This window comes from Sus scrofa, chromosome 3 (assembly GCF_000003025.6).
Source record: "Sus scrofa isolate TJ Tabasco breed Duroc chromosome 3, Sscrofa11.1, whole genome shotgun sequence".
NCBI classification, from domain to species: domain Eukaryota; kingdom Metazoa; phylum Chordata; class Mammalia; order Artiodactyla; family Suidae; genus Sus; species Sus scrofa.
The window spans coordinates 67,977,656-68,000,426 of record NC_010445.4 but is presented as its reverse complement, the minus strand read 5'-3'; the positions used below and the strand labels follow the sequence as shown (position 1 = coordinate 68,000,426).

At 41.4% G+C, this 22,771-nt stretch overlaps 1 protein-coding gene across 1 annotated transcript in view; it reads right to left on the bottom strand.

Annotated features, from left to right (window-relative positions):
* The window catches only part of TACR1 (tachykinin receptor 1), a 182,367-nt gene that overhangs the window by 21,307 nt on the left and 138,289 nt on the right, over positions 1-22,771 (bottom strand). Inside the window, exon 3 of the mRNA XM_021087317.1 lies at positions 854-1,004. Within this exon, the coding sequence (XP_020942976.1) occupies positions 854-1,004 (151 nt within the window). The remainder of the gene's footprint in view (positions 1-853; positions 1,005-22,771) is intronic.

Below are 22,771 nucleotides of genomic sequence, written 5' to 3'. Positions count from 1 at the left end.
CAGCAGGACCTCATTGCTTATGCATTCTAAATGTAGCACCAAACTCCCAGTCCATCCCAGTCCCTCTCCCTCCCCTTTGGCAACCACAATTATTTGCTTTTGATTGGCAAATAATTTAAGACTCCCAGGAAGTTGCAAAAATAGTACAGAGTTCCCAGGAACTCATCACACAGCTTCTCCCAACAATATCATCTTATGTAACTATGCCACATAATCAAACTCAGGAAACCAATGACAGCACAGTACTATCAACTAACCTATAGATTGCACTTGTATTTTGCCAGTTTTTACATGCAATTTTCTATAAAATTTTATCGTATGCAGAGATAAGTTAAAAAAAAATCACAATCAGGATACAAAATTGCTCCATAATCACATAGAAACTCACTCATACCATCCTTTTATAGGCAAATTCTTCCCCTAGTACTAGCCCTGGCAACTCCTGGTCTGTTTTCCATCACCATAATTTGGTTTCTTTTAGTCTCTCTTTGATGTTTGAACCAAGTGATGTATTATTTTGTCAAACTTTAATAATAAAACAGTACTGAGTAACTGTTCAATGCTTTTGTAGTTAAGTATGTGTGTTTGTGTTTTAAAGACTTGACAGTTTTCACTTAGTCCGAAGGCGGGAGTGAGATAGTTCCTGCCTGTACAGGTAGGCGTGGGTTACAAATACCTTGAGGAAAGATCTCTTCCTTCCTGTCCTCTTTCCTCCCTTCCCTTCTACTGTTCCTGGACCCAGGGATGTTCTGTGCCTGCTGACTCTGGACCTCCTGAAGTTCTGGGGGCTCATAAGATTGCCAGTCTGTCACCTGTGCCAGGGTGGGTTAAGTGTTGCCTGCCTTTTGCTCACCTTGCGCTTGGCAGAGACTTGCTCGTGGTAACGGTCAGAGGAGTCCCCAGGGATCTCGCTGGCCCACAGTGTGATTCCCACTACGGTGTATGCATAACCTATCACCAGCAGGGGCAGGAAGTAGATCAGCACAGTCACACAGATGTGGTACCTGCAACAAGGTGAATGGGAGGGGTCAGTTCAAGACATAACGGGGTTGGTCAAGACTTGACAGCTACCTTTCTCAGCATTTGCCATTAATAAGCTTGGATGATGAGGCTAGCCACCTGCATTGGATGGGTGGGTGATATATTAATGGATAAAGTAGAGAAAGCAAATCTCTTCAACCTATGTTTCTCTTCTGGACTTTTTCCACAATGGAGATTCCTGTTCAGAATGAAAAGAGAAGAATAAACATTGATGAGAGGGAACTGAATTCATTGTTTACCTATGTCAGTGTTAGTTAATGTTAAGTCCAATTTTACTTTCCTCTCCCTCCAAGAAAAATGCAAAGTTAGGCTGCATTAACGGAAGTATATTCTCTAGAATAAAGGAGGTGATTGGACCACTCACTCCATAATTGTCAGATTTACATTTATAACAAGTTCCCAAGTGATACTTGCTGCTATTAATTCTGGTTGATTCCGAGAAAACACTGCCTTGGACCAGTGGTTCTCAAGCTCAGAGTCATATGCAAATCATTTAGGGAGCTTTTAAAATGATCAGTGTCAGATGTTCATGTAACTGGCCATGAGTATGAGAGCAGGAAATTAGAGTTTAAAAAATTCTCAAGTTATTCTGAAATACAGCTACCATTGAGAACCATCTTTTCAAATCCAAGGCCTGCAAGCCTGTTGGAATTCCGTTGTTCTTTGAAATTTAATGACTTCACCTCAGTGGGTATTAGCCACATGTTCTAGTTTTTGCATCTGATGCTTTGACATATCAGGTCTTCCTGATAATCTAGGAGGGACTGCCTGCCCAGGGATGGCAAATTCTTAGGGTTGACTCCTGCTAGAGGGCCTTTATATGCAAACCAAACAACCCAGGGCCCCTACCCTCCATCTGTCTGCTTTCTTGGGGCTCTTAACACCAAGGGACACATCCCCTTGCCCTAAGCACCCCAGGGCCACCTCAGACAGCTAGGGGGCAGCCCCTACATGGATACTCACTGGAATGATTCAAATTAGACAATCCTAAGCCTGCTTTCCCTGCCTCACCAATTCCTTCCCTCAAAAACACAATAAAATAATTTCCTCCAGCTTCCCCATGCTTTCTGCCTGTGACCCTGTATGGGGTGTTGTGCTCCTCCCTCTTGGGAACTATGAGTTATCAACCATCTTTTCAATGGAAATCATGTCCTTATCTTTTGGCCTGAGTAAAAAAAGAATAAAATTGATACTCTAAAACAGAGTGCTGAGTCAGTAAACATAATTTATCAACTTTTTTTTTTTTTTTTTTTTTTTTTTTGCTTTTTAGGGCCTCACCTGTGGCATATGGAGGTTCCCAGGCTAGGGGTCGAATGGGAGCTACAGCTGCCAGCCTACACCACAGCCACAGAAACACTGGATCTCAGTCAGCAGATCAGCTCACAGCAATGCCGGATCCTTAACCCTTAACCCACTGAGCGAGGCCATGGATTGAACCCTCAAAACCTCATGGCTCCTAAGTGGATTTGTTTCCACTGCACCATGACGGGAACTCCTCAACCTCTCTTTTGAAAGAAGGAAAAATAAGTTTGTTATTCATTTGAGAGTAATAAAAAGTATGGATTTAATTTCAATTAAAATATGTTAGAGATAGATAGAGCATTAGCTTGTCCATCCTCTGATAGGGATAATTAAAAATAACATAGGAATATCAGAGTTCCTGTCGTGGCTCAGCAGGAATGAATCTGACTAGTACCCATGAGGTTGCAGGTTCGATCCCTGGCCTTGCTCAGTGGGTTGAGGATCCAGCATTGCCGTGAGCTGTGGTGTAGGTCACAGAGTTGGCACGGATCTGGCATTGCTGTGGCTCTGGCATAGGCCAGTGGCTACAGCTCCGATTGGACCCCTAACCTGGGAACTTCCACATGCCATGGGTGTGGCCCTAAAGAAAAAAGAAAAGAAAAAGAAATTGAATAAATAAATATAACATAGGAATATGGCTTAGCAATTCTACCTCTAGACATACACCCAGCATTGAAAGTGGGAACTCAAACAAACACAGATGCATCAATGTTCACAGCAACAATATTCACAGCAGCCAAGAGGTGGAAACAACTCAAATACCCCTCAGTAGAAGAATGGATACACAAAAAGTGGTGTATATGTAAAATGGAATATTACTTAGCCTTAAAAAATGAAATTCTGGTATGTACTATAAACTGGATGAACTCTGCAAACATGATGTGAAATGAATAAGCCAAATACAAAGGGACAAATATTGCATGACTCCACTTATTTGAAATACCTAGAATAGGCAAATTCATAGAGACAGAAAATAGAACAGTGTTTACCAGGGGCTGAGGGATGGGGATGGGAGTTATTGTTTAATAGGTACAAATCCGGGGTGCTAAAAAAGTTCTTCAAATGGATAGCGGTAACGCTTGCACAGCATTGTAAATGTAAAATGATAAATTTTACATTATATATATTTTATCACATATGTAAATGCCATACTGATAGGCTCCCAGAAGAATGGAAGATATCCCCTCCCTGGGAATGTGGCCATTAGAGTTGGATAGCAAGGGACAACGGTCTAGAGGGAAACAGCTACCTGCAAAGATTAACCACCTATAAAGATTACCAGCAACCAGTTTGTCAATTCCTGTTGTTGCACTTACCTCGTCATGAGACTCAGACCCAAACTGTCTTCTCTCATTGTTCTCATTTTTCCCTTCCCCTATAATTGGCTCTGCCACAATCACTCAGTCATGGGATTCAGCCCCCCACCCCTTCCCAAGCTGTGGAACCTTCCTTTCCTTGCCACAAGTTCTCACCGTAGACCCTCGCCGCAGAGTCCCATCATGTCCTTTATGAGACTAAATTCTCTTCACAGTCAGGGCTGATGCTATCTTGAGCTCAGCCCAACTGATTCTTTTTGTTCTTTACTTTTGTCTTTTTAGGGCCGCACCCACAGCATATGGAGATTCCCAGGCTAGGGGTCCAATCAGAGCGGTAGCTGCTGGCCTATACCACAGTCACTGCAACGTCAGGTCCCAGTTGTGTCTGTGACCTACACCACAGCTCACAGCAATGCCACATCCTTAACCCACTGAGTGAGGCCAAGGATCGAACCCAAGTCCTCGTGGATATTAGTCGGGTGTGTTAACTGCTAAGCCGTGACAGGAACACCTATTTTTTGTTTTTCGAGAGACTGCAATTCTGTTTCCCATAGTAGCTGGACCAATTTACAGCCTCATCAACAGTGTACAAGGGTTCCCTTTTCTACGCATCCTTGCCAATATTCGTTATTTGTAGACTTTTTTTTTTTTTTTTTTTTTTTTTGGTCTTTCTTTAGGGCCTCACCCACAGCACAAGGAGTTTCCCAGGCTACGGGTCAAATTGGAGCTGTAGCCGCCAGCCTACGCCACAGCCACCGCAAAGCCAGATCCCCAGTCATGTTTGTGACCTAAGCCACAGCTCACGGCAACACCGGATCCTTGACCCACTGAACGAGGCCAGAGGTCGAACCCGCAACCACATGGTCCCTAGTCGGATTTGTTTCCTCTGCGCCACAATGGGAACTCCTGTAGACTTTTTGATCATAGCCATTCTGATATGTGCGAGGTGTTATCTCACTGTAGTTTTATTTGAATTTCTCTGAGCATGAGTATATTTTCATGTGCCTGTTAGCCATCTGTACGTTTTCTTTGGAAATATGTCTATTCAGGCTTTCTGCCCATTTTTTAATAGATTTTTTGGTATGTGTGTGTATTTAGATGAATGACCTGTTTATACATTTTGGATATTAAACCCTTACCAGTTATATCATTTGCAAATATTTTCTCCCATTCAGTAGATTGTCTTTCATTTTGCCTATGGTTTCCTTTTCTGTAGGAGAGCTTTTAAGTTTAATTAGGTCCCATTTGTTTATTTTTACTTTTATTTCTTTTGCATTAGGAGACAGATCCAGAAAAAAATATTTTTATAATTTATGTCAAAGAGTGTTTGGCCCACATTTTCTTCTATGAGTTTTATGGTTTCTAGTCTTATATTTAGGTATTTCCCCCTGATTTCATTTTCTTATGTGTAGCAGTCCAGTTTTCCTGGCACTACTTACTGAAGAAATTGTCTTTTCCCAGTGGTATATTCTTGCCTCCTGTGTCATAGACTAATTGACCTATGTGCATGGGTTTATTTCTGGGCTCTTAATTGGTTTCATTGTTCTATCTGTTTTTGTGCCAGTACCATACCGTTTTAGTGTGGAGTTTTTGCCACCCACAGGTGAATGTAGCCAGTAGCTTTGTAACACAGGCTGAAGTGAGGAAGCATTATTTCTCCAGTTTTGTTCTTCTTGATCACAAATGTTTTTGCTAGTCAGGGTCCTTTGCGATTCCGTACACATTTTGTTTTATTGTATTTTTCTAGGTTTTATTGAAGTATAGTTAATTTGCAAGACTGTTAGAATTTCTGCTGTACAACAAAGTGACCTAATCATACATATACATATATCCATTCTCTTGGATTCTTTTCCCACATAGATTATCACAGAATAGTGGGTAGAGTTCTCTGTGCTCTATAGAAAGTCCCCTTTGGCCAATCATTCCATATACCTCAGTGTGCATATGCCAGTCCTAAACCCCGACTCTTCTCATTTTGCTTATCTTTCTCTGACTCTTTGAAATTAAGTGAAAGAGTTACCTATTACAGTGTTCAAGGTTTGTCCTTGTGTGGCAGTGTTCCTATATAGTCTGCCTCTCCCAGTGGCTTTGGTCAGAGAGTTAAATTTGATGTGAATACAAGTCATGTCTTCCTTAGGGTGTGCTGGCAGCTATCACCTTGGTAAGAGGTGGGGCTGGAGATGGAGAGGCTTTGGCCAGAGCCAGATGAGGCAAGGCTTCCCCTAGGCTCAGTGGCTATCACTGCCCCATCAGTTGTAGGGTCAGGCTCTAAGTTGCTGGAGCAGAAGTCCTGAAGGCTGAGTCCAATCTGACTCTGTTCCTTTTAAGTGCATGCTCTTTCCTCTCCTAGCTCCTATACCATTGCCCCCAAGGGCCTCAGTGCTTGGGGTGTGGGTTGTGATGGTCTGGCTGCCCTCAGAGAGATCCAGATTGCTTCTGAGGTACCAAAATAAATAAAATAAAATAAAATTTACATGAAGAACTTTCTTATATTTTTTCTCTTACAAAAAGAAAAAAGAAACCCTTCAAAAGTTTCTATAATCCTATCACATAGAAATGAAATTAATAAAATTGATTAATATCTTCTCTACACACATGCTCATATTTCTATATACATAAGTGCCTTTTAAAAAAGAACACCAAGTCACCTTTTTATGTCAGTAAATACATTTCTATAACAAAACTTCTCATGGCTGTAATAATATTCCATTTTATGGAGGAGCAACATGTTTACTTAGCTAGGCTTCTAATTTGAACCTCTGAGTTATTTATAGTGTTTTGGTATTTAAATAATATCAAAATATCAAAACACTTGATATTTAAGTTAATTACAATTAACACCCTCAACTATATACCTTTGCTCTATTTCTTATTTCCCAAGGATTAGTCAGTCAGAATTAAGTTAAAGTACTTTTAAAGGTTTGGTATATATTTTCACTTTTCAGAAAATATATGCCAGTTTATACCACCAGCAGTGGTTTGGGAGGTTTTTTTGTTTTGTTTTTGGTTTTGTTTTTGCATGGCTGTACTGGGCATATTGTCTTTGACAATAGGATAGTTTCTACATGGTCCTCTATTTTATATTTAATATTCTCAAGTGATTGTAAATTGAAAGTTTATAATTATGCTATTTACTCATCGCCATTTCTTCCTTTTTGAATTGACCACTTGTAAAATTTACTCAATTCTGCTTTAGGGAGTTCATGTTGTCCTTATTAATTTCTAAGAACTTTTTATGGCTTCTATTATATTATACTTAAAATGTGTTTTTCATACCAAAGTCATGAGAACATTCACCTATCCTTTCTCCTAGGTTATTTATTTATTTGCATTCAACTATTCGGTCTATCAGGGATCTACTTTGGTGAGAATTATGAGAAAAATCTCCAAATGTTCTTTTTCCAACATTTGTTTAGTTTTCCAAGTACCACGATTGGATACACCATCCTTTCCCTGTTGATTTGAAATTGCACTTCTAGCTTATACACTCACAGGGCTCTGTTTCTGAGCTTTTGCTCCGTTTCCTGACTCTATCCCTTTTTTCCGGTATCTGCTCCCCTCCATCTCAATTTCCATGGTTTTGTAGTACATTTTTAATCTTATGGCAGTACAAATCTATTATTACTTTACTTAGTTTCAAAAAATAAATGATCTCCATTCCTGTACACATCTTAAGAAGAAGGTTGGGAGATGGTTTCAGTTGTTTGCAATCAGACTTGCAACTTCCCAGAAGATATCAGATGGTTAATTCACTGGTCCACCCCAGCATGGGCTCTCATGGTGAAGTTTAGTGGTGGATGCTATTGATCGGCCCAGGGACTTATGTCCTTGTTTCGGATACTTTCTTGGTCAACGCTCTCAGGGAAAGAGAAAGGTCTTATAGAAGATGTGTTGCAGGAATGGCTTCAGAGTTTGGAAATGCTCTAATAAGAAATATTTAAACACTGGACTCCTGCATAAAGAAAGCTCCCTCACCTGCATCCCTCCTCCTTCTAGTCTGCTTAGGGGTAGGATGAAGGCATGGATTTAGGCAAGTGGATAGTAATCATGCCTTAAATTTTTATCTGGTGGATATGTTAAAGAAAAAAAAAAACATGAAATACAATGCTTCTGCCGGCTTAATATATCTGAGAGAGAAGGACAAATTAGATGATGGTTGCTTTGGCTGAGGATCTTATTGTATATGGCGATAAGAAAAGATAGGCCAGAAGCTCAATTTAGGGTAGGGTGAAAAATGCCAAATTGGTGTCTGTGAGGAATAAAAATATCAAGACTGCAGGTAACAAGAAGGAACGGCAAAAATGAGAAATTAAGCAAGAGAAAGAGAGGGAGAGGGAAGAGAGAGAGATTGCGAGATTGCAAACTTTTGTTTGCTAGCAAGGACTTGTAAAAGGACACAGCTAGCAAGAAATTTTCCTATGGTTTGGATTGCTTAATGTACTACAAGGAACAATAGTATTAAGAGTAAATTCAAGAAAGTAGGAAAAATAAAATTGAAAAAGGAGTTCCTGTCATGGCTCAGTGGTTAACGAATCCGACTAGGAACCATGAGGTTGTGGGTTTGATCCCTGGCTTTGCTCAGTGGGTTAAGGATCCAGCATTGCCATGAGCTGTGGTGTAGGTTGCAGATGTGGCTCGGATCCCGTGTTGCTGTGACTCTGGTGTAGGCCGGCAGCTACAGCTCCAATTGGACCCCTAGCCTGGGAACCTCCATATGCCACGGGAGCGGCCCTAGAAAAGACAAAAGAAAGAAAGAAAGAAAGAAAGAAAGAAAGAAAGAAAGGGAGAAAGGAAGGAAGGAAGGAAGGAAGGAAGGAAAGAAAAGAAAGAAAGAAAGAAAGAAAGAAAGAAAGAAAGAAAGAAAAATCCTGTCCTATTCTGTAATTCTCTGATTTCTCTACTCATTCTGCAAAATATGCCTCACCCAAAACCCTATGTCAGTGAGGTTTTGAGGAAATGAATGAGGAGGACTGGCTTCCAGACTGCAGCCAAGCGGGCTGGCCAGAGGTAGTGGTGGCCTCAAAGTTCCATTAAGAGATGTGGTGAAGAGGAAGTCTCTGTCCCAGGAAGCAGGGAGTCAGAGACAGAGTCCTCTGAGCAGTACTGTGCTCCCTAGTCAATCTTTTCAGTCTGGCAGATGACATTAAATCTACATCCAATTGTGTGGATATTCCTGGAATCTCCAAGGTACTTCTGGAAATCCCAGTCACAAGGGATTGCTGTCTGAACAGACAGTGCCACTAGGTGGCGCCAAACTGCATCTGGCCCCTGAATCATTTAGTGCTCATGTAGGTGAGTGGTAGAGTAACCCATCAATAAAACTGCATGCATTTTATGTGCTTGAATGAATTGTATACTGGACACCCTACCTCCCAACCCCATACAATATCATGGTGTCATTTTCCAGTATGTACCTTTGCCCAGTCTTCATCAACATGGCTTTGCAAACCTGCATTTTATCTGTGATTTGTTTTCTTTGAGTTTCAATGGACATTGATGAGTGTATGTATCTCTAGAGAGCCTTAACTCTATGTGTTATATTCACTTTGAGGTTGGCTTAGCTGACTGTCACTGAGTGGAATACTCCTTGCTGTATAAGTAACGAGGAACAGATCTAGGATGAATTTCTGCCTTGGCTGCTGCAGCCTGTGATGAAAACGGAGCCAAGGAGGACTTGGACACCTGCAGCAGAACTGAAGCTTGTACTTTACCATTCTGTTGAGCATCTAAAATACTGCTATTTTTGGTGGGATATTGTTTAAAACTGCATTGAATGGTGCTAATTGGTATCAGTGAACATTTTCTGACATAAGTTGCCTATAAAAGTGGGTGTTTTTATACTCTGATCCCTGGCATCTGAAAAACACTTAAAATAATCAAAATAATCCTAGTCATAATAGTCTGTGACTAATGACCATTCATGTCTCCAGGTCTGGATTAAATGCACAGACTCACAGCCCTCAGGCTGGGTGCCCACTTTTCCTGCTATGCCCCAAGGTATTGCCTCTTCACAAGACAATTCTTGGCATGACAACCACTAACAAATGGTCAGATACAGTGGCCATTTTTCTTGTCTTCTGACATAGTCTTCTATGACACCTAGTTTCTCAAGTTTGGTACAACATAAAGAGCCATTGGCTTGTAGAAGATGTAGAAATTTCATATTTTCTATGTGCAGTAGTTTCCTTGTAAAGGCGTTTCTGGAAAGTAGATATGACTTCATGTCATTACTTCTGGGGCTTGGGGTAAGACACGATTATTGCTAACCCCATCTTAAACTGAAAAATTAAGGTACAGGGAAGGTAATTTCTTTGTTAAAGTCATCAGGGTTGAAATGGGAATAGAAGACAGATCTGTTATTTTCTCATTTCAGCCTTTTCATTTCCATTTTTTCTGTTTAGATGAGCTTGAAAGAAGAATAGATAAATGTCACTTGGAGCAGGGAAAACACAATTTTCAAGAGTGAGCACATACATTAAGCACAAAAATTATTCACAGCATTTAATAATGCAGATAATTTATTGGGAAAAGAGTATAGCTTAAAATACCAGAGCGAGAATTCAATTTGTCTACATGGGTGACTTGGAATGTGGATAAATGTTGGATTCCAGTTTACATCTTGATTCATTTTTGTATTTCCACAGTTTTTTTTCTGTCTTAAACCCCGAGCCTCCAAACTCTCAGTTGGCTGAACTACGTGGGAAATACAAACACTTTACTTTCTGTTCTTTAGCCAAAGTTTCTCACTATAGACAATAGACTATTATACTCTGAGCCACACAGGCCGTCCATCTATAGTTTCCATGAACAAACTGAGCAATGAAATTTGTGTCTCACAGAAATTATCAGGAAGATTGCATTAGTCAATTTGAAGTTTGCTGTGCGTCATATGTGAGAGGAGAAACATTTTTAATGAGGGAATGATGACAGATTTTTGTACCTTCCCAAGTTGGCCAAAGAGAATCTAATAATTTATGGACCATCTTTCAGGCAATCTTCTCCTCTTACAGAAAAAGAGGTCTTTATTACTGGAAGAAAAAGCTAAGCTGATCTATAAGAAAAAGACTGGAAAGTTCACGTGAAAGGAGGTTTCAGTCAAAGAAGGTTAGTATAAGGGGAGTAGGCATGGGATATGACAGGAGGGGTAAGCAAAGATGGAGAATTTTTTGGTAGTTATCACAGTGGACAATTATTTGGGGTACTTTTTAATGGAATCGCTGTATCATTACTTTTGCTTAGTTTTGCCTTGCGTTCCTGACCTTGACTCCATTTAGATGTTGAATCATGTAGGTTTTGGCTTTATAAAAGTTGCATGTATATCACATGCAAAGGGACATGTTCAGGTTGGAGACCAGCCCTGTATTGAGGTAGCACCTTTGGTTATGGGTGAGCAACAAGTGAAAGAAAGAGCCATGTGGTTGCTGCTGGGCCTCATTCATTCACCCACTCAATTGCTAATGAACCCCTACTTTATGCTATGATCTGGGGACACAGTGGTGAAGTAAAAAGACATGGTCTCTGCCATTGAGAAGCTTCAAGCACAGAGGGGATGATAGAGTACAAACAAATACACTAACGAATAAATATAAAATCATAAATGCATCATGTTCTTAAAGGAACCAAATGGAGGTGATACAGAAAAGAGAGGGGCTCACACTCAAAGGACTATCTGAGGAGGTGACCTGAAGGGCAAGGCAGCCACGTAAAGGATGCAAGGTGAACGGCCCATGCGGAGACAAGTGTAAGCATAAGACCTGGAGGGCCAAATGGTCTGGGCACCCTAGAGGAGCCAAGAAAAGGCTTTCGTAGCTGGGCTGGAAGGATTGAAGGGTATGAGATGTGGGCAGGGGCCTCAGCCTTTGGGGTGCTGCAGGCCATGCTCTCGGGAGCTTGACCTTCACTTGAAGTGCAAAGGTAAGTCACTGAAGGGGTTAAGCCAGACTGGATGATCCAGGTCCCCCAATTCCATGGACATCACACTCTTGCTCTCCACCGCAGGGACCAAACTACTATCCACAGGTCCAATCAGTTCACCACCTGTTTTCATATGGTTTCCGAGTTAAGAATGGTTTTTACATCTTTAAAAGGTTGAAAAAAGAAGAATATTATTTCATGACATGGGAAGATGAGGTGAAATTCCAATTTCAGTGTCTATAAATAAGATTTTCTTGGAACACAACCGTGCGCATTCATTTAAGTATTGTTAAGTACTTTCATGCTTCTGTAGCTGAGGAGAGTAGTTGTGGCAGAGAGCATCAAGCCTGTAAAACCTAAAATATTTACTACCTGGCCTCTTAAAATTTGCTCACCTCTGTTCCATTGTACTGCAAAGAGCAGAGGCTGAATTACAACTACTACACAGGAAGGTAGTGAGACCAACACTATGTCTTCTCTGTTCTTACCACGCTCTTGTGATGCTCTCCTTTCTTCTGGAACCAACCCAAATCCTACCCTTCTTGATGCTGGGGGCTTCTCTGGATCAGTCTGGTCTTCATAATCCTTCCTGTTGCTTTGATCTCCCAGACCACTTAACATTGACTTATTTGCACATTAGTTTTGTCTTCCAAATTATCTGTAAGCACTTTGAAAGCAAGGACCATGGGTATCTTTCTTCTCCCTACATTATCAACCACAGATTAAGTTTTATATTACTCAGCTCCAATTATTGATACAAATGACCTTCCTATTTAGGCTTCTAATTGCCCTCCAGATTAAGCGTGACTTCCTTAGCATGACATTTAAAGCTCTCTATAATTTAATCTTCAACCCTCATTCTTAGTTAACTAGTTTAACTAGTGCTCAGATTAGTGCTTAGAACATAGTGTCAGCTAGGAAATGGTCTTTCCTGTCCTCTGTTTCTTTGCTTATGTTCTTACAACATTGGAAGAGATCTGAAAACAGTTCTGGATTTGACAATGATGAGGTCAGTCATGAGCAATTTCAGTGTCAAGATGGGGACAACAGCCAGAAAGCAGGAACAAAGGAATACGTCAATGAAAAAAGATAACTGTAGTTATTATGGTTACATAGTGTGGATGGTTGTGCTGAGGAGGAGGGGGTAGTGAGGCAGCCAGGAGGCCAATGTTTAGTCTGGGGGGAAGCACTGCCTGTATTTGTTGGTGAACAATGGCAATATGTGTGTGTGTGTGGGGAGTAGCTAGGAATAGCTCAGAAAGAGCAGAAAGAGGGCTCCAATGCAGAGGCAGAGAGAAAAGAGTAGGAATATCTGTTTCTGCCTTCTCAGTGTGGTTGATGTGAGCCATCGACTGAGTCAAGTCTGCAGGGCAGGCTTAGAGATCTGAGGAGACTGGCTGCAGGAAGGCAGCTGATAGCAGTGAGAAAAGTGCTAAAAGATTGCTGAATAACATGAATTAACATGGCCACGATTAGCCTGGTTTCCTGCCTTTGCTAGCATTCCTGGGAGATCCAGGCACGAGAGGGGGGAAATATCAGCAGAGAGTAGGGAGAGCTGAGGTTGAGGATGGCCATAGAGACATGGAAAACCTTGGGAACAATGCCTGGGTGAACACATTGACTGAGCTGCCTTTAGTTTGGTACCTTGCTAATCAATTTCTTAACATAAGATTAGGTTTCATCACCTCGCTTTTGTAATTTAATTTGAGGTTCAAAGATCTTCCTTGACTGATGTGGTTTGAACTGGAATTTTAATCCAGACCTTTATTTCTTTTTCCACTCTATCTATCATACTGTAAAAATGATGTTCCCCAAAGGCTCCAGGATACCACGTATTAGGGGTAAGTGATGCCTTGAAGGATTAAGAGACTTTTAAGCACCCTCATTTTTTATCAAATCACATATCCTTCCTCATTGTGACACCATTCCCATAACCCTTCCTGGTCTACCCAATCACACGAGGGGTATTTGTTCTTGGCTGAGTTTGCATAAAGCAGAGTCCTGAGGGAGCCAATGTCCACCTGGGGGGACCATGGACAGATGGGTGGAGGAAGCAGGTCACTCCTGGCTTTCCTCTCTCTCTAGTACAAGAAAATCAGGAGTGGGAAGGGGACCAGCCAGGGTCCAACCTCAAGTGGATGCCTTTGTTTCTCACCATCACTCTCCAAGTAAAGAACTCTGTTATAGACTGAATCTTTGTGTTCCCCAAGTCGACCTGTTGAAACTCTAAACCCTGATGGGATGGTATTAGGAGGCAGAGGTCTTTGGGAGGTAATTAGGTCATGAGGGTGGAGCCCTCAGGATGAGAGCAATGCTCTTACAAGAAGAGAGAAATGATCCCTCTTTCTCTTCCATCAAGAATACAGCAGAAAGATGTATCCCCACAAACTAGGAAGAGGGTTCTCACTGGGAATGGGATAGTCTAGCTTCTCCGTCATGGACTGACTAGATTTCAAGACTGTGGGAAATGTTGGTTGTTTAAGCCACCTAGCTGCTAGTACTTTGTTATAGCAGCCCAAATCAAGACAACCCCAGTTTATTGCAGACTCCATCCTCTGGTGAAAACCTGTTTTGGTGCCACCTTGATAATAACAACAAAATGTGTTTTTAAAGATAAGGAGGCAGTTTCCTAAGTCTAGAAGCAGAAAAACAAGAGATTTTTTTCCCCATCATATTTAAACCAATTTTTTCTATCTTCGTGACAATTATTCTCACACGGAATGTTTCAAAAAACAATCACTGTGCAGCCACTTATAAAATACTGATTCCTGGATCCTACCCCTGAGATGCTGAGGGAAGGCCTGGGGACATGAATTTTAACAGGTGCTTCAGTGATTTTGGGTCAGGAAGCTCCCCCTACATGTGAAAAAACAGTGCTCTGAGAGGTAACCCTAATTCCCCAGCTTAACACAGTTGAATCCCTTGTATCTCGTTTAGGGACATCATCCAAATTCCTCCTTAGAGACAGATTCACTAGTGAATTCTGCCGCCGTTTGAAAGATGTGTATTTGTGGTGCATAAACGTGTCTCCCAGGGGATGGCTGGTCAGGCACCAAGAGACAACCTCCCAAGGGCATTTTCTTTAATACGTGTTCTCCAGTGCAGGGGCTGGCCCCAGGCTTGGAACCGCAGAGCCCTCATTTGTCAGCATGCATAGTCTCACAGGCCCGGGCATGTTAACCACATTCTCAGGGATCTGATGTGTAAACATTTTTAAGGGAGAAATACAATGCTAAGTAAACTGGATGTTGGTGCTGGTCAACTCAATAGGCTGTAAATCATGTAACCAGACTCATCACCAGGAGGGTTGGCTGGCTGGATCAGGGCTTCCCTGGAATCAGATTCTGAGAGCCTGAAAGGTAGGTGCGCCGCCTTCCATGGTGAGGATCCGTTTCTTGGGGGATGGACATTGGCACCTTGCAGCACGCTGTGGCCCTCACCCCCATCCCAGGCAGCTCTACAAGTAGAGAAGCTTATAAATTTCTTTGTCAGCTGAAATGCTAAGAGAGTGAAAACACAGCCAAGTCCATCCAGCGTCTGGGAGCTACACATCTGGTTTGTCTCTTGAAGTTAATTAGAGTGAGGAATGCAGGCCAAGCCAGCTCCACTGGGAGGCTGGCACTGACACAGGACAAATGCCCCTGGAAACCAGGAAGGGGCATCTATGAAAGCTGGGAGTACAGCCTCCCTCAGGGGCAATTCCAAGTGCAACATAAAGGGACTAACTGGGCAGTACTGCTGTGTAACAGAGTCCTCTTTTGGCGCCTTGACTGGTGCAACACTGGGCTGGCTGCTGCTTATCTCTGCACCTTTCTCATCTCTAAAGTGATAAGATTAGGTTCCAACCTAAGGCCTTCCCAGCCCTGGTAGAGATGGAAAACTCTAAGTCCTGGCAAGATAACTCTTTCGTTAATTGATTTTTTTCACTCAGTGGGAAGAGGTTCCTATGAGATTCAAGATGCTTTACACAAGTAATTTCATATAATTTTCACCACATACCTATTATTGTTTTAATTTTACTGATGAGATCTGAGGCTCAGAGAGGAAATTCTTTGGAAAATAATATTGACAGGATTCCAACCCAGGTCTTTTGATCCTAGGGATTGTGCTTTTTCTATTACAGTCAACCTAGAGTGGCTAGTACAACTTCACTAAAAGATCAGATGATTCTGCTGTGAATTTTTCTTCTTATAAGGTAAGAACCCTTCCAGAAGAGGCTAGAAGGAAGGAGAGGTTTTTGGTAAATTGCTGACACAGGACTACAAAAATCCACAGATATCTGATGATTGACATGGGAGCAACAGATACACAAACATCCTGGCTAGGGATGCTTACGAGGTCATACTGAGGCAGAGCCTTGTAGTCAATAGGTCAGCACACACATTCATCGATGCCTGCATCCATTTATCAAATACCTTCCGAGCATTTGCTGAGGGACAGGTCTGGGATGCTGAGGGTATAGAAATGAGAAACACAGATCCTATCCCTGCTCTCTTTAGTTCTGCTAAATTCTCAGTAGCTGAGGTCTACTGAGAGTTCAGAGTCAGTGGACAATGCATTGCAATATGGGGGCAGGGGCCTGGTGCCTGGCCCCCAGACAAGAGGTTCAGGGAAGCTCCCAGGAACATAATCCATTGATGATCTTCTCCTCTTCCCTTTCTCTTTCAATTAGCCTATTTTTCTTGGCTTCAACTCTGTGCTCACTCTCCTTCCTCCAATAGTCAAACTCAAATCAATTAACTCATGTTGGAAAGCTATCCACATCTATTGCTTTGCTCCAGAAAGGAGAATATGCCTTATAACCTGGGACTCCTGATATCAAACCTACCAGTTCTGTACTGGTGTGACTGCTCTTATTAGAGCAGGGCAATGTTCCAGATTAGGAGTGAGAAGGGCTTCCTAATCACCCAGGGTGCCTATGACCATTAATATGGAGGAAGGAATAGGGATTACTGATTTAAAGTGCTTAGCGTAGTGTTGGCTCATATAAGAGCTTGACAAAAACTTAATATCATTCAAAATAATAAGAACTACATCTCTGTTAGTTCTCTTGGCCTCCATTTTATTGTTTCTCCTTTCTACTAAGACCCTCCTCTTCTAGGCAAAACGTCGAATGGCATATTGGTTTGCTTTTTCATGTTCCACTGCAATAGGCTTCAATTACAGCATCTATGCCCCTTCCACGCCATGGAGGTAGCACAGAGCTGCCATCAGGGCCTTGGTCAGGATGTATTCAGGGGAAATAAGGATCCTCTCTGGCCTTAAAAAAAAAGGTAACTCCAAGTGGTGTTCAAACCAGAAATAGTCTTGGCTTCATTTGTTTCTTTTCTGATAATCACACTGTGTGAAAAATGTTTAGCACCATGACTCACCTCCTGTAGGTTCTTCGTAAATTAGAAGTAAATGAGAGGGTTTGTTTTGGGTTGGGGAGGGAGTAATTCTTCCACTACCCATCATCGTTTAAAAAAAAATCTATTTAGTAACAAATCCTGAAGATTCTTAGAATTGTAAAGTGGAAAACACGACAAAAGAATCCTAAAGTTCATGTAAAGTGAATACAGACTTTGAATCATGTACCCACAAGCTCTCTGATACAGGTGTGAAAGCATCAAAATCCTGTCTGTGCTTGAGGCTCCACCAATGTCAGGGAGCTCACACTTCACAAGGCAGACTATACCATTCCTTCTCAGAAATAATTATTCCCAAAGTTGTCTTTACATGGATGCCACATGACATGCCTTCCTGTCACTTCCATTCATTGGTTCTAATTTTCCTCTCTGGAGCAACTAAAATTAGATCCACACCTTTTCCACGTGACAGCTTTTACCTCTATTTCTCATGTACATTCCATTCTGTCTCAACACCTGGTTGCTGCTGTAGAGTTGTCCATCACCATGGAAGGGGCTGTTATAATGTCTACTTGGCATATCTGTGTGTGTCTAGTCTCTCTTCCAACTTTCCTTCCCCACTCTTGCCAGCGTTCTCTCCCACAAACTGGGTTACCTTCTACTGGTTAAAATGCAAATGTTAAAATTTGGTTCTTGACCTGCCCTCCATTGCGGGTTCTAAACTGTCCACCTTGTCTGTCCTGCCTCATGGCTCACTGCAATTTTACACCAGTGGTACCGATAGTATTTCTGGTTACTGTGGACAACTTGCTGCCAAGAATACTGCGTGATTTTCTGCCTCCTTGTTTTCATTTGTTCCACACTTAACTTTTTTTCTCTGCAATGTTCCCTCGCCTCATCCTCCGTGTGCACATGAGATTTCTTTACATTTCAGGAGTCCAAACTGCGCTTCTAGACTTAGTACATTTTTTGTGTCGTTATGGAGTAAGTCATTTATTTCCATCCTCTGAGAGATTATTCTTCAGGAGGATGTCCCCATCATAGCAGCCTTCTGGAAGACTGATCCCTTGGTCATCTTTGGAGTTATCTGGAGGCAAGAGGAATGAAAGTGGACTAACCACTACATTTCCTTTTCAAAAATTAAAATAGCTTATTTTTATTGGTTTATAACATCATATACGTTTCACATGTAAAATAATATTGTATTTCGACTTCTGTGTACACTAGGCATGCTCGCCACCAAAAGTTTAGTCTCCATTCATCACCATACTCCTTTATCCTTTATCCTTTGTGCCCTGGCCCCACTCCCTTCTCTTCTGGTAACCACTACTCTCTATCGATAGGTTTGCTTTTGCTTGGTTTGGCTTATTTATTTATTTATATTTTCTACATATATGTGAAGTCACAAGGTATTTTTCTTTCTCTGCCCGACTTACTTCACTTGGCATAATGCTTCAAGGTTCATCCATGTTGTCACAAATGGCAGGATTTCATCTTTTTTATGGCTGAGTAGTTCTCCTTTGTATATGTATACCCCACATCTTTATCCATTCATCTCTTGATGGACACCTAGGTTGTTTTCATATCTTGGCTATAGTAAATAATGGTATGATGAACATAGGGCTGTGTGTATATATTTGTAAAGAAACTAGACCACCTTCTCACACCACACACAAAAATCACCTCAGAATGGATCAAAACTTGAATGTAAGTCCTGAAACCATGAGACTCCTAGAAGAAAACATAGGCAGTATGCTCTCTGACGTAAATCTTAGCAGTGTTTTTTTGGTTATGTCTCCTCAGACAAGCGAAATAAGAACAAAGATAAACAAAAGGGACTATATCAAAATAAAAAGCTTCTGGAAACCATCAACAAAAGAAAATGATAACCTACCAAACGGGAGAAAATGTTTGCAAATCATATATCTGATAAGGGATTAATATCCAAAATATATTAAGGACTCATACAACTCAATATCAAAAAAAGTGTGATTAAAAAAATGGGCAGAGGACATGAAGAGACATTTTTCCAAAGAGGATATACAGATAGCCAATAGGCACAGGAAGAGATGCTCAACATCAATAATAATCAGGGAAATGCAAATCAAAAACCACAATGAAATCTCACCTAATGTCCATTAGAATAGTTGTTACCAAAAAGATAAGAACCAACAAGTGTTGGAGAGGATGTAGAGAAAAACTCTTGTGCACTTCTGGTGGGAATGTAAACTGATGCAGTCATTATGGAAAACATTTCATTGCACAGTTTCCTCAAAAAAAACAACAACAACCAAAAAAAAAACAAGAATAGAAGTACTATATGACCCAGCAATTCCACTGTTGGGTGTATATCCAAAGAATACGAAAACAGCTACATTTCCTAACCAGTCGTATCACCTGGGGGAGATTATTGCATCACAAGGTGCAGAGCAGGTTATTGGAAATTTATTTATTTATTTAAGTATTGTTGATTTACAATATTATATTAGTTTCATATTCAGTACTTTTGGAGTATTTTGTACTCTAAGTTGTTATAAGATAGTGGCCGTAATTCCTCATACTATACAATATATCCTTGTTGCTTATGTACTCTATACATAATCATTTGTATCTGTTAATCCCATACTCCTATTTTGCTCCTTCCTCTTTCCTCTTTCTTCCTTCCTCTTTTCCTTTTTTTTGGCCATGCCTGCAGCATGTGAAAATTCCTGGGCCAGGGATAGAACCCACGGCACAGCAGCAACCTGTGCTGCAGCAGTGACAACACTGGGTCCTTAACCCACTGCATCACAAGGGAACTCATAGTTTGTTTTCTGTATTTGTGACAGAAGTTGGTTTTGAAGTAGTTGAGCTAATCTGTCCACAGATCACAGCATGAGAGGAAGTAGTTACTCTTCAGTCTTGCAAAAGATGGTTACATGTATATTACTTACATTTCGGGATATTAAGATTGGGATAAAGCTAACTCTTACTGAAATTAGAAATCAAAGTGTGATTAGAGCTTTCTAATTAAGTTGTTATAAATATTTATAGATGTATAATACACATTAAAATGGCTGGAACACTGAGTGTCTTTTTGATATCCTGAGAAAGGAAAATGCTGTGCTCAGTCCCTCCATCCTGGGAAGAAGGTTAAATTCCCCCAAGCACACACAGAGCACATGCACAAAAACACACTCATCCACATATACACACACAACCATCATCTCTTCCCTAGAGCACATATAGTTATTGGTATGCTCAGAAATAGCTATTCATTTGGAATTTCAACATTTGCATAATCACAATCCCTGGTCCATTGGGCTAGTTATAGCTACATTTTATAGTATTTCTAACTCAGAACTTTGGAATTGAATCACTCACCATCCAAGAGCATTATTAGCTGGCTCAGGAAGCTGATGCACTATCTGGAGTCATCCCTTGATTTAGGGAGGAAAATACTTAACTCTAGAGGACAGAGCCCAGTGAGTCAATTCTAGCTTTTTTAGTCACTAATCCTGTGCATTTGAGTACGTATTTCATTGTTTCATCCTTCCAGATAATGCTATAGAAGTATTCCCTACCTCTTAGGACTACTGTAAAGATATACGGAGCTAACCAATGGGAAAGTCGAAAAGAATGAGGCACCCAAGTGTTATTGTTGTTGTAATTATTACTTAACTCTATTAGCTGGTATGTTAGCACCCACAGAAGAAATCCTTCCAAAACTGTGGTGCCTGAATGGAGAAAGTTGGGAGGAGGTAGGCCATAGGCAGGGACCGGATGAGAATATAGGGGAGATGGCATGAGAATAAATGAATTAGGAGTCGTCAAGAAGGAACATATCCACAAAGCCAACTGGTAAATTGCCATAATTCCAGGCCACATGGCAAATTGCCTGAGAGAAAATGATGTGTCAATCAGTGCTTCAGTCCCTCACTCCATCACTGCACATGTGCTAGGAGAAAAACAAAAGAAGAGCTGAGCCAGTCCTGAGGGAAATTACAATCGAGTAGATAAACATGATCTAAACTCAGGAAACAGAATAAAACTGTATAATAAATGATACAAAACCGTATAAAGAAAGGAGTTCCTACTGTGGCTCAGCAGGTTATAAACCCAACTAGTATCCATGAGGATTGGGTTCAATCCCTGGCCTTGCTCAGTGGATAAAGGATCTGGCATTGCGTGAGCTGTGGTGTAGGCTGGCAGCTGCAGCTCCAATTCCATCCCTAGCCTGGGAACTTCTAGATGTAGGTGTGGCCCCTAAGTAAAGTGAAAGAAAAGAAAAGAAAAGAAAAACAAAAAAATTGTAGAAATAAAAAGCACTTTAGTGCTCCCAGCCCCACTTTATACTTAGACAAGAACTTGGATGCAGAGCTTGTGGTGTCACATTTGTGAGACCCCCATCTGGGTAGGAAGCAGAGGCAGTGGTGAGAAGGAAAGTGGACCAGGCAGGGAGTTAGCGGCTAGGTTGTCCTGGAAAACCACGTTCCCATAAAGAACTCCACAGAGTAAAAGTTCAAACCTGGCCTTCGGGGCAATGTTAAGGTGTAGTTCTTTCAAGATAAGAGGATGAAGACTTTAATGAATTATTTATTAGCTTGATTCATAACTTTTTAATATTTAGATGTGATATGCAGGATGCACAGTTGCAAGCATCTGGTATTTGGCTAGCCTGAGTGGTACAGCAGTTTGGAGAAGGTAGCTTATCACCTCTGACAGGCTGCTGCAACACAAGATGCAGCGAAGGTTGATGGAAACTGTTTGAAGTAATTCAGTGGATCCATCCACAGTTCACAGCACCAGAGGAAGCAGTTACTCACCGATTTCGCAAATGGTGGTTACACATTTATTACGTGTGTTTCAGGATATTAAGATTGTGAAGAACGTTAATTCTTTTTATTTTTATGTTTTGTCTTTTGGGGCCATACCTGCGGCATATGGAGGTTCCCAGGCTAGGGGTCAAATCGGAGCAGTAGCTGCTGGCCTGCATCACAGCCACAGCAACTCAGGATCCGAGCCGTGTCTACAGTGTACACCACAACTTACGGCAACACCGGATCCTTAACCCACTGAGCAAGGCCAGGGATTGAACCTGCGTCCTCATGGATACTAGTCGGGTTCATTAACCACTGAGCCATGACAGGATCGCCCAGGTACGTTAATTCTTACTGAAGTTAACTGCAAGCATCAAGAAGGACTTCTCTTTGGGGATAAGATTTGAATTTTGCCTTGACGTATTTGTCAACGTTGGGACAGAATTCCGAGGCACATGAATAATTGAGCAAAGTCCTGGAGGTAATGACGGTGGGTTGGATTCAGTCAGTTCTGATTTCCTCCAGCCCCAACCACTCTTTATATTCTGCCGTGTGGCTAAATTCCTGACTCTTTCTTCACATTTTACCCAAGCCCCTCTTCCTCTAGGGAAGCTTCTTGGATTTCTTCATTTCACAGCCATCTCTCTTTTCTGCTTCTGTTGGAACACTTTATCTGCACCATCAGTAGGCACAAGCATTTTTTAGAAAGCCTACTGTCCATGGGCATGACTAACTGGCATTATCTGGTTTAGAATTTAATTGCAAACTAATCCTTTTGGGAGTGTTAGTTTTGGCTCCCTAAAACTGGAATTCCTGCGAACCAAAAGCTCTTCCGTTATACACAGAGTGACTATAAACCTGGTCTGTGGCAAGTGTCATTCTGACAGTTTTACATTGTTTGGGTTGAGAAAGAGAAATGAAGGCGGGGAGGGGAGCAACTGTTGGTCTTCTCAGACGTTTGGATCAAAGTTGCTTCTTGCAGCAGAGGAACTGGGGACATGTATCCTCTGGGGAATCTGAGGGCACAGCCTTAAAGCTGTGCATGTCAAGC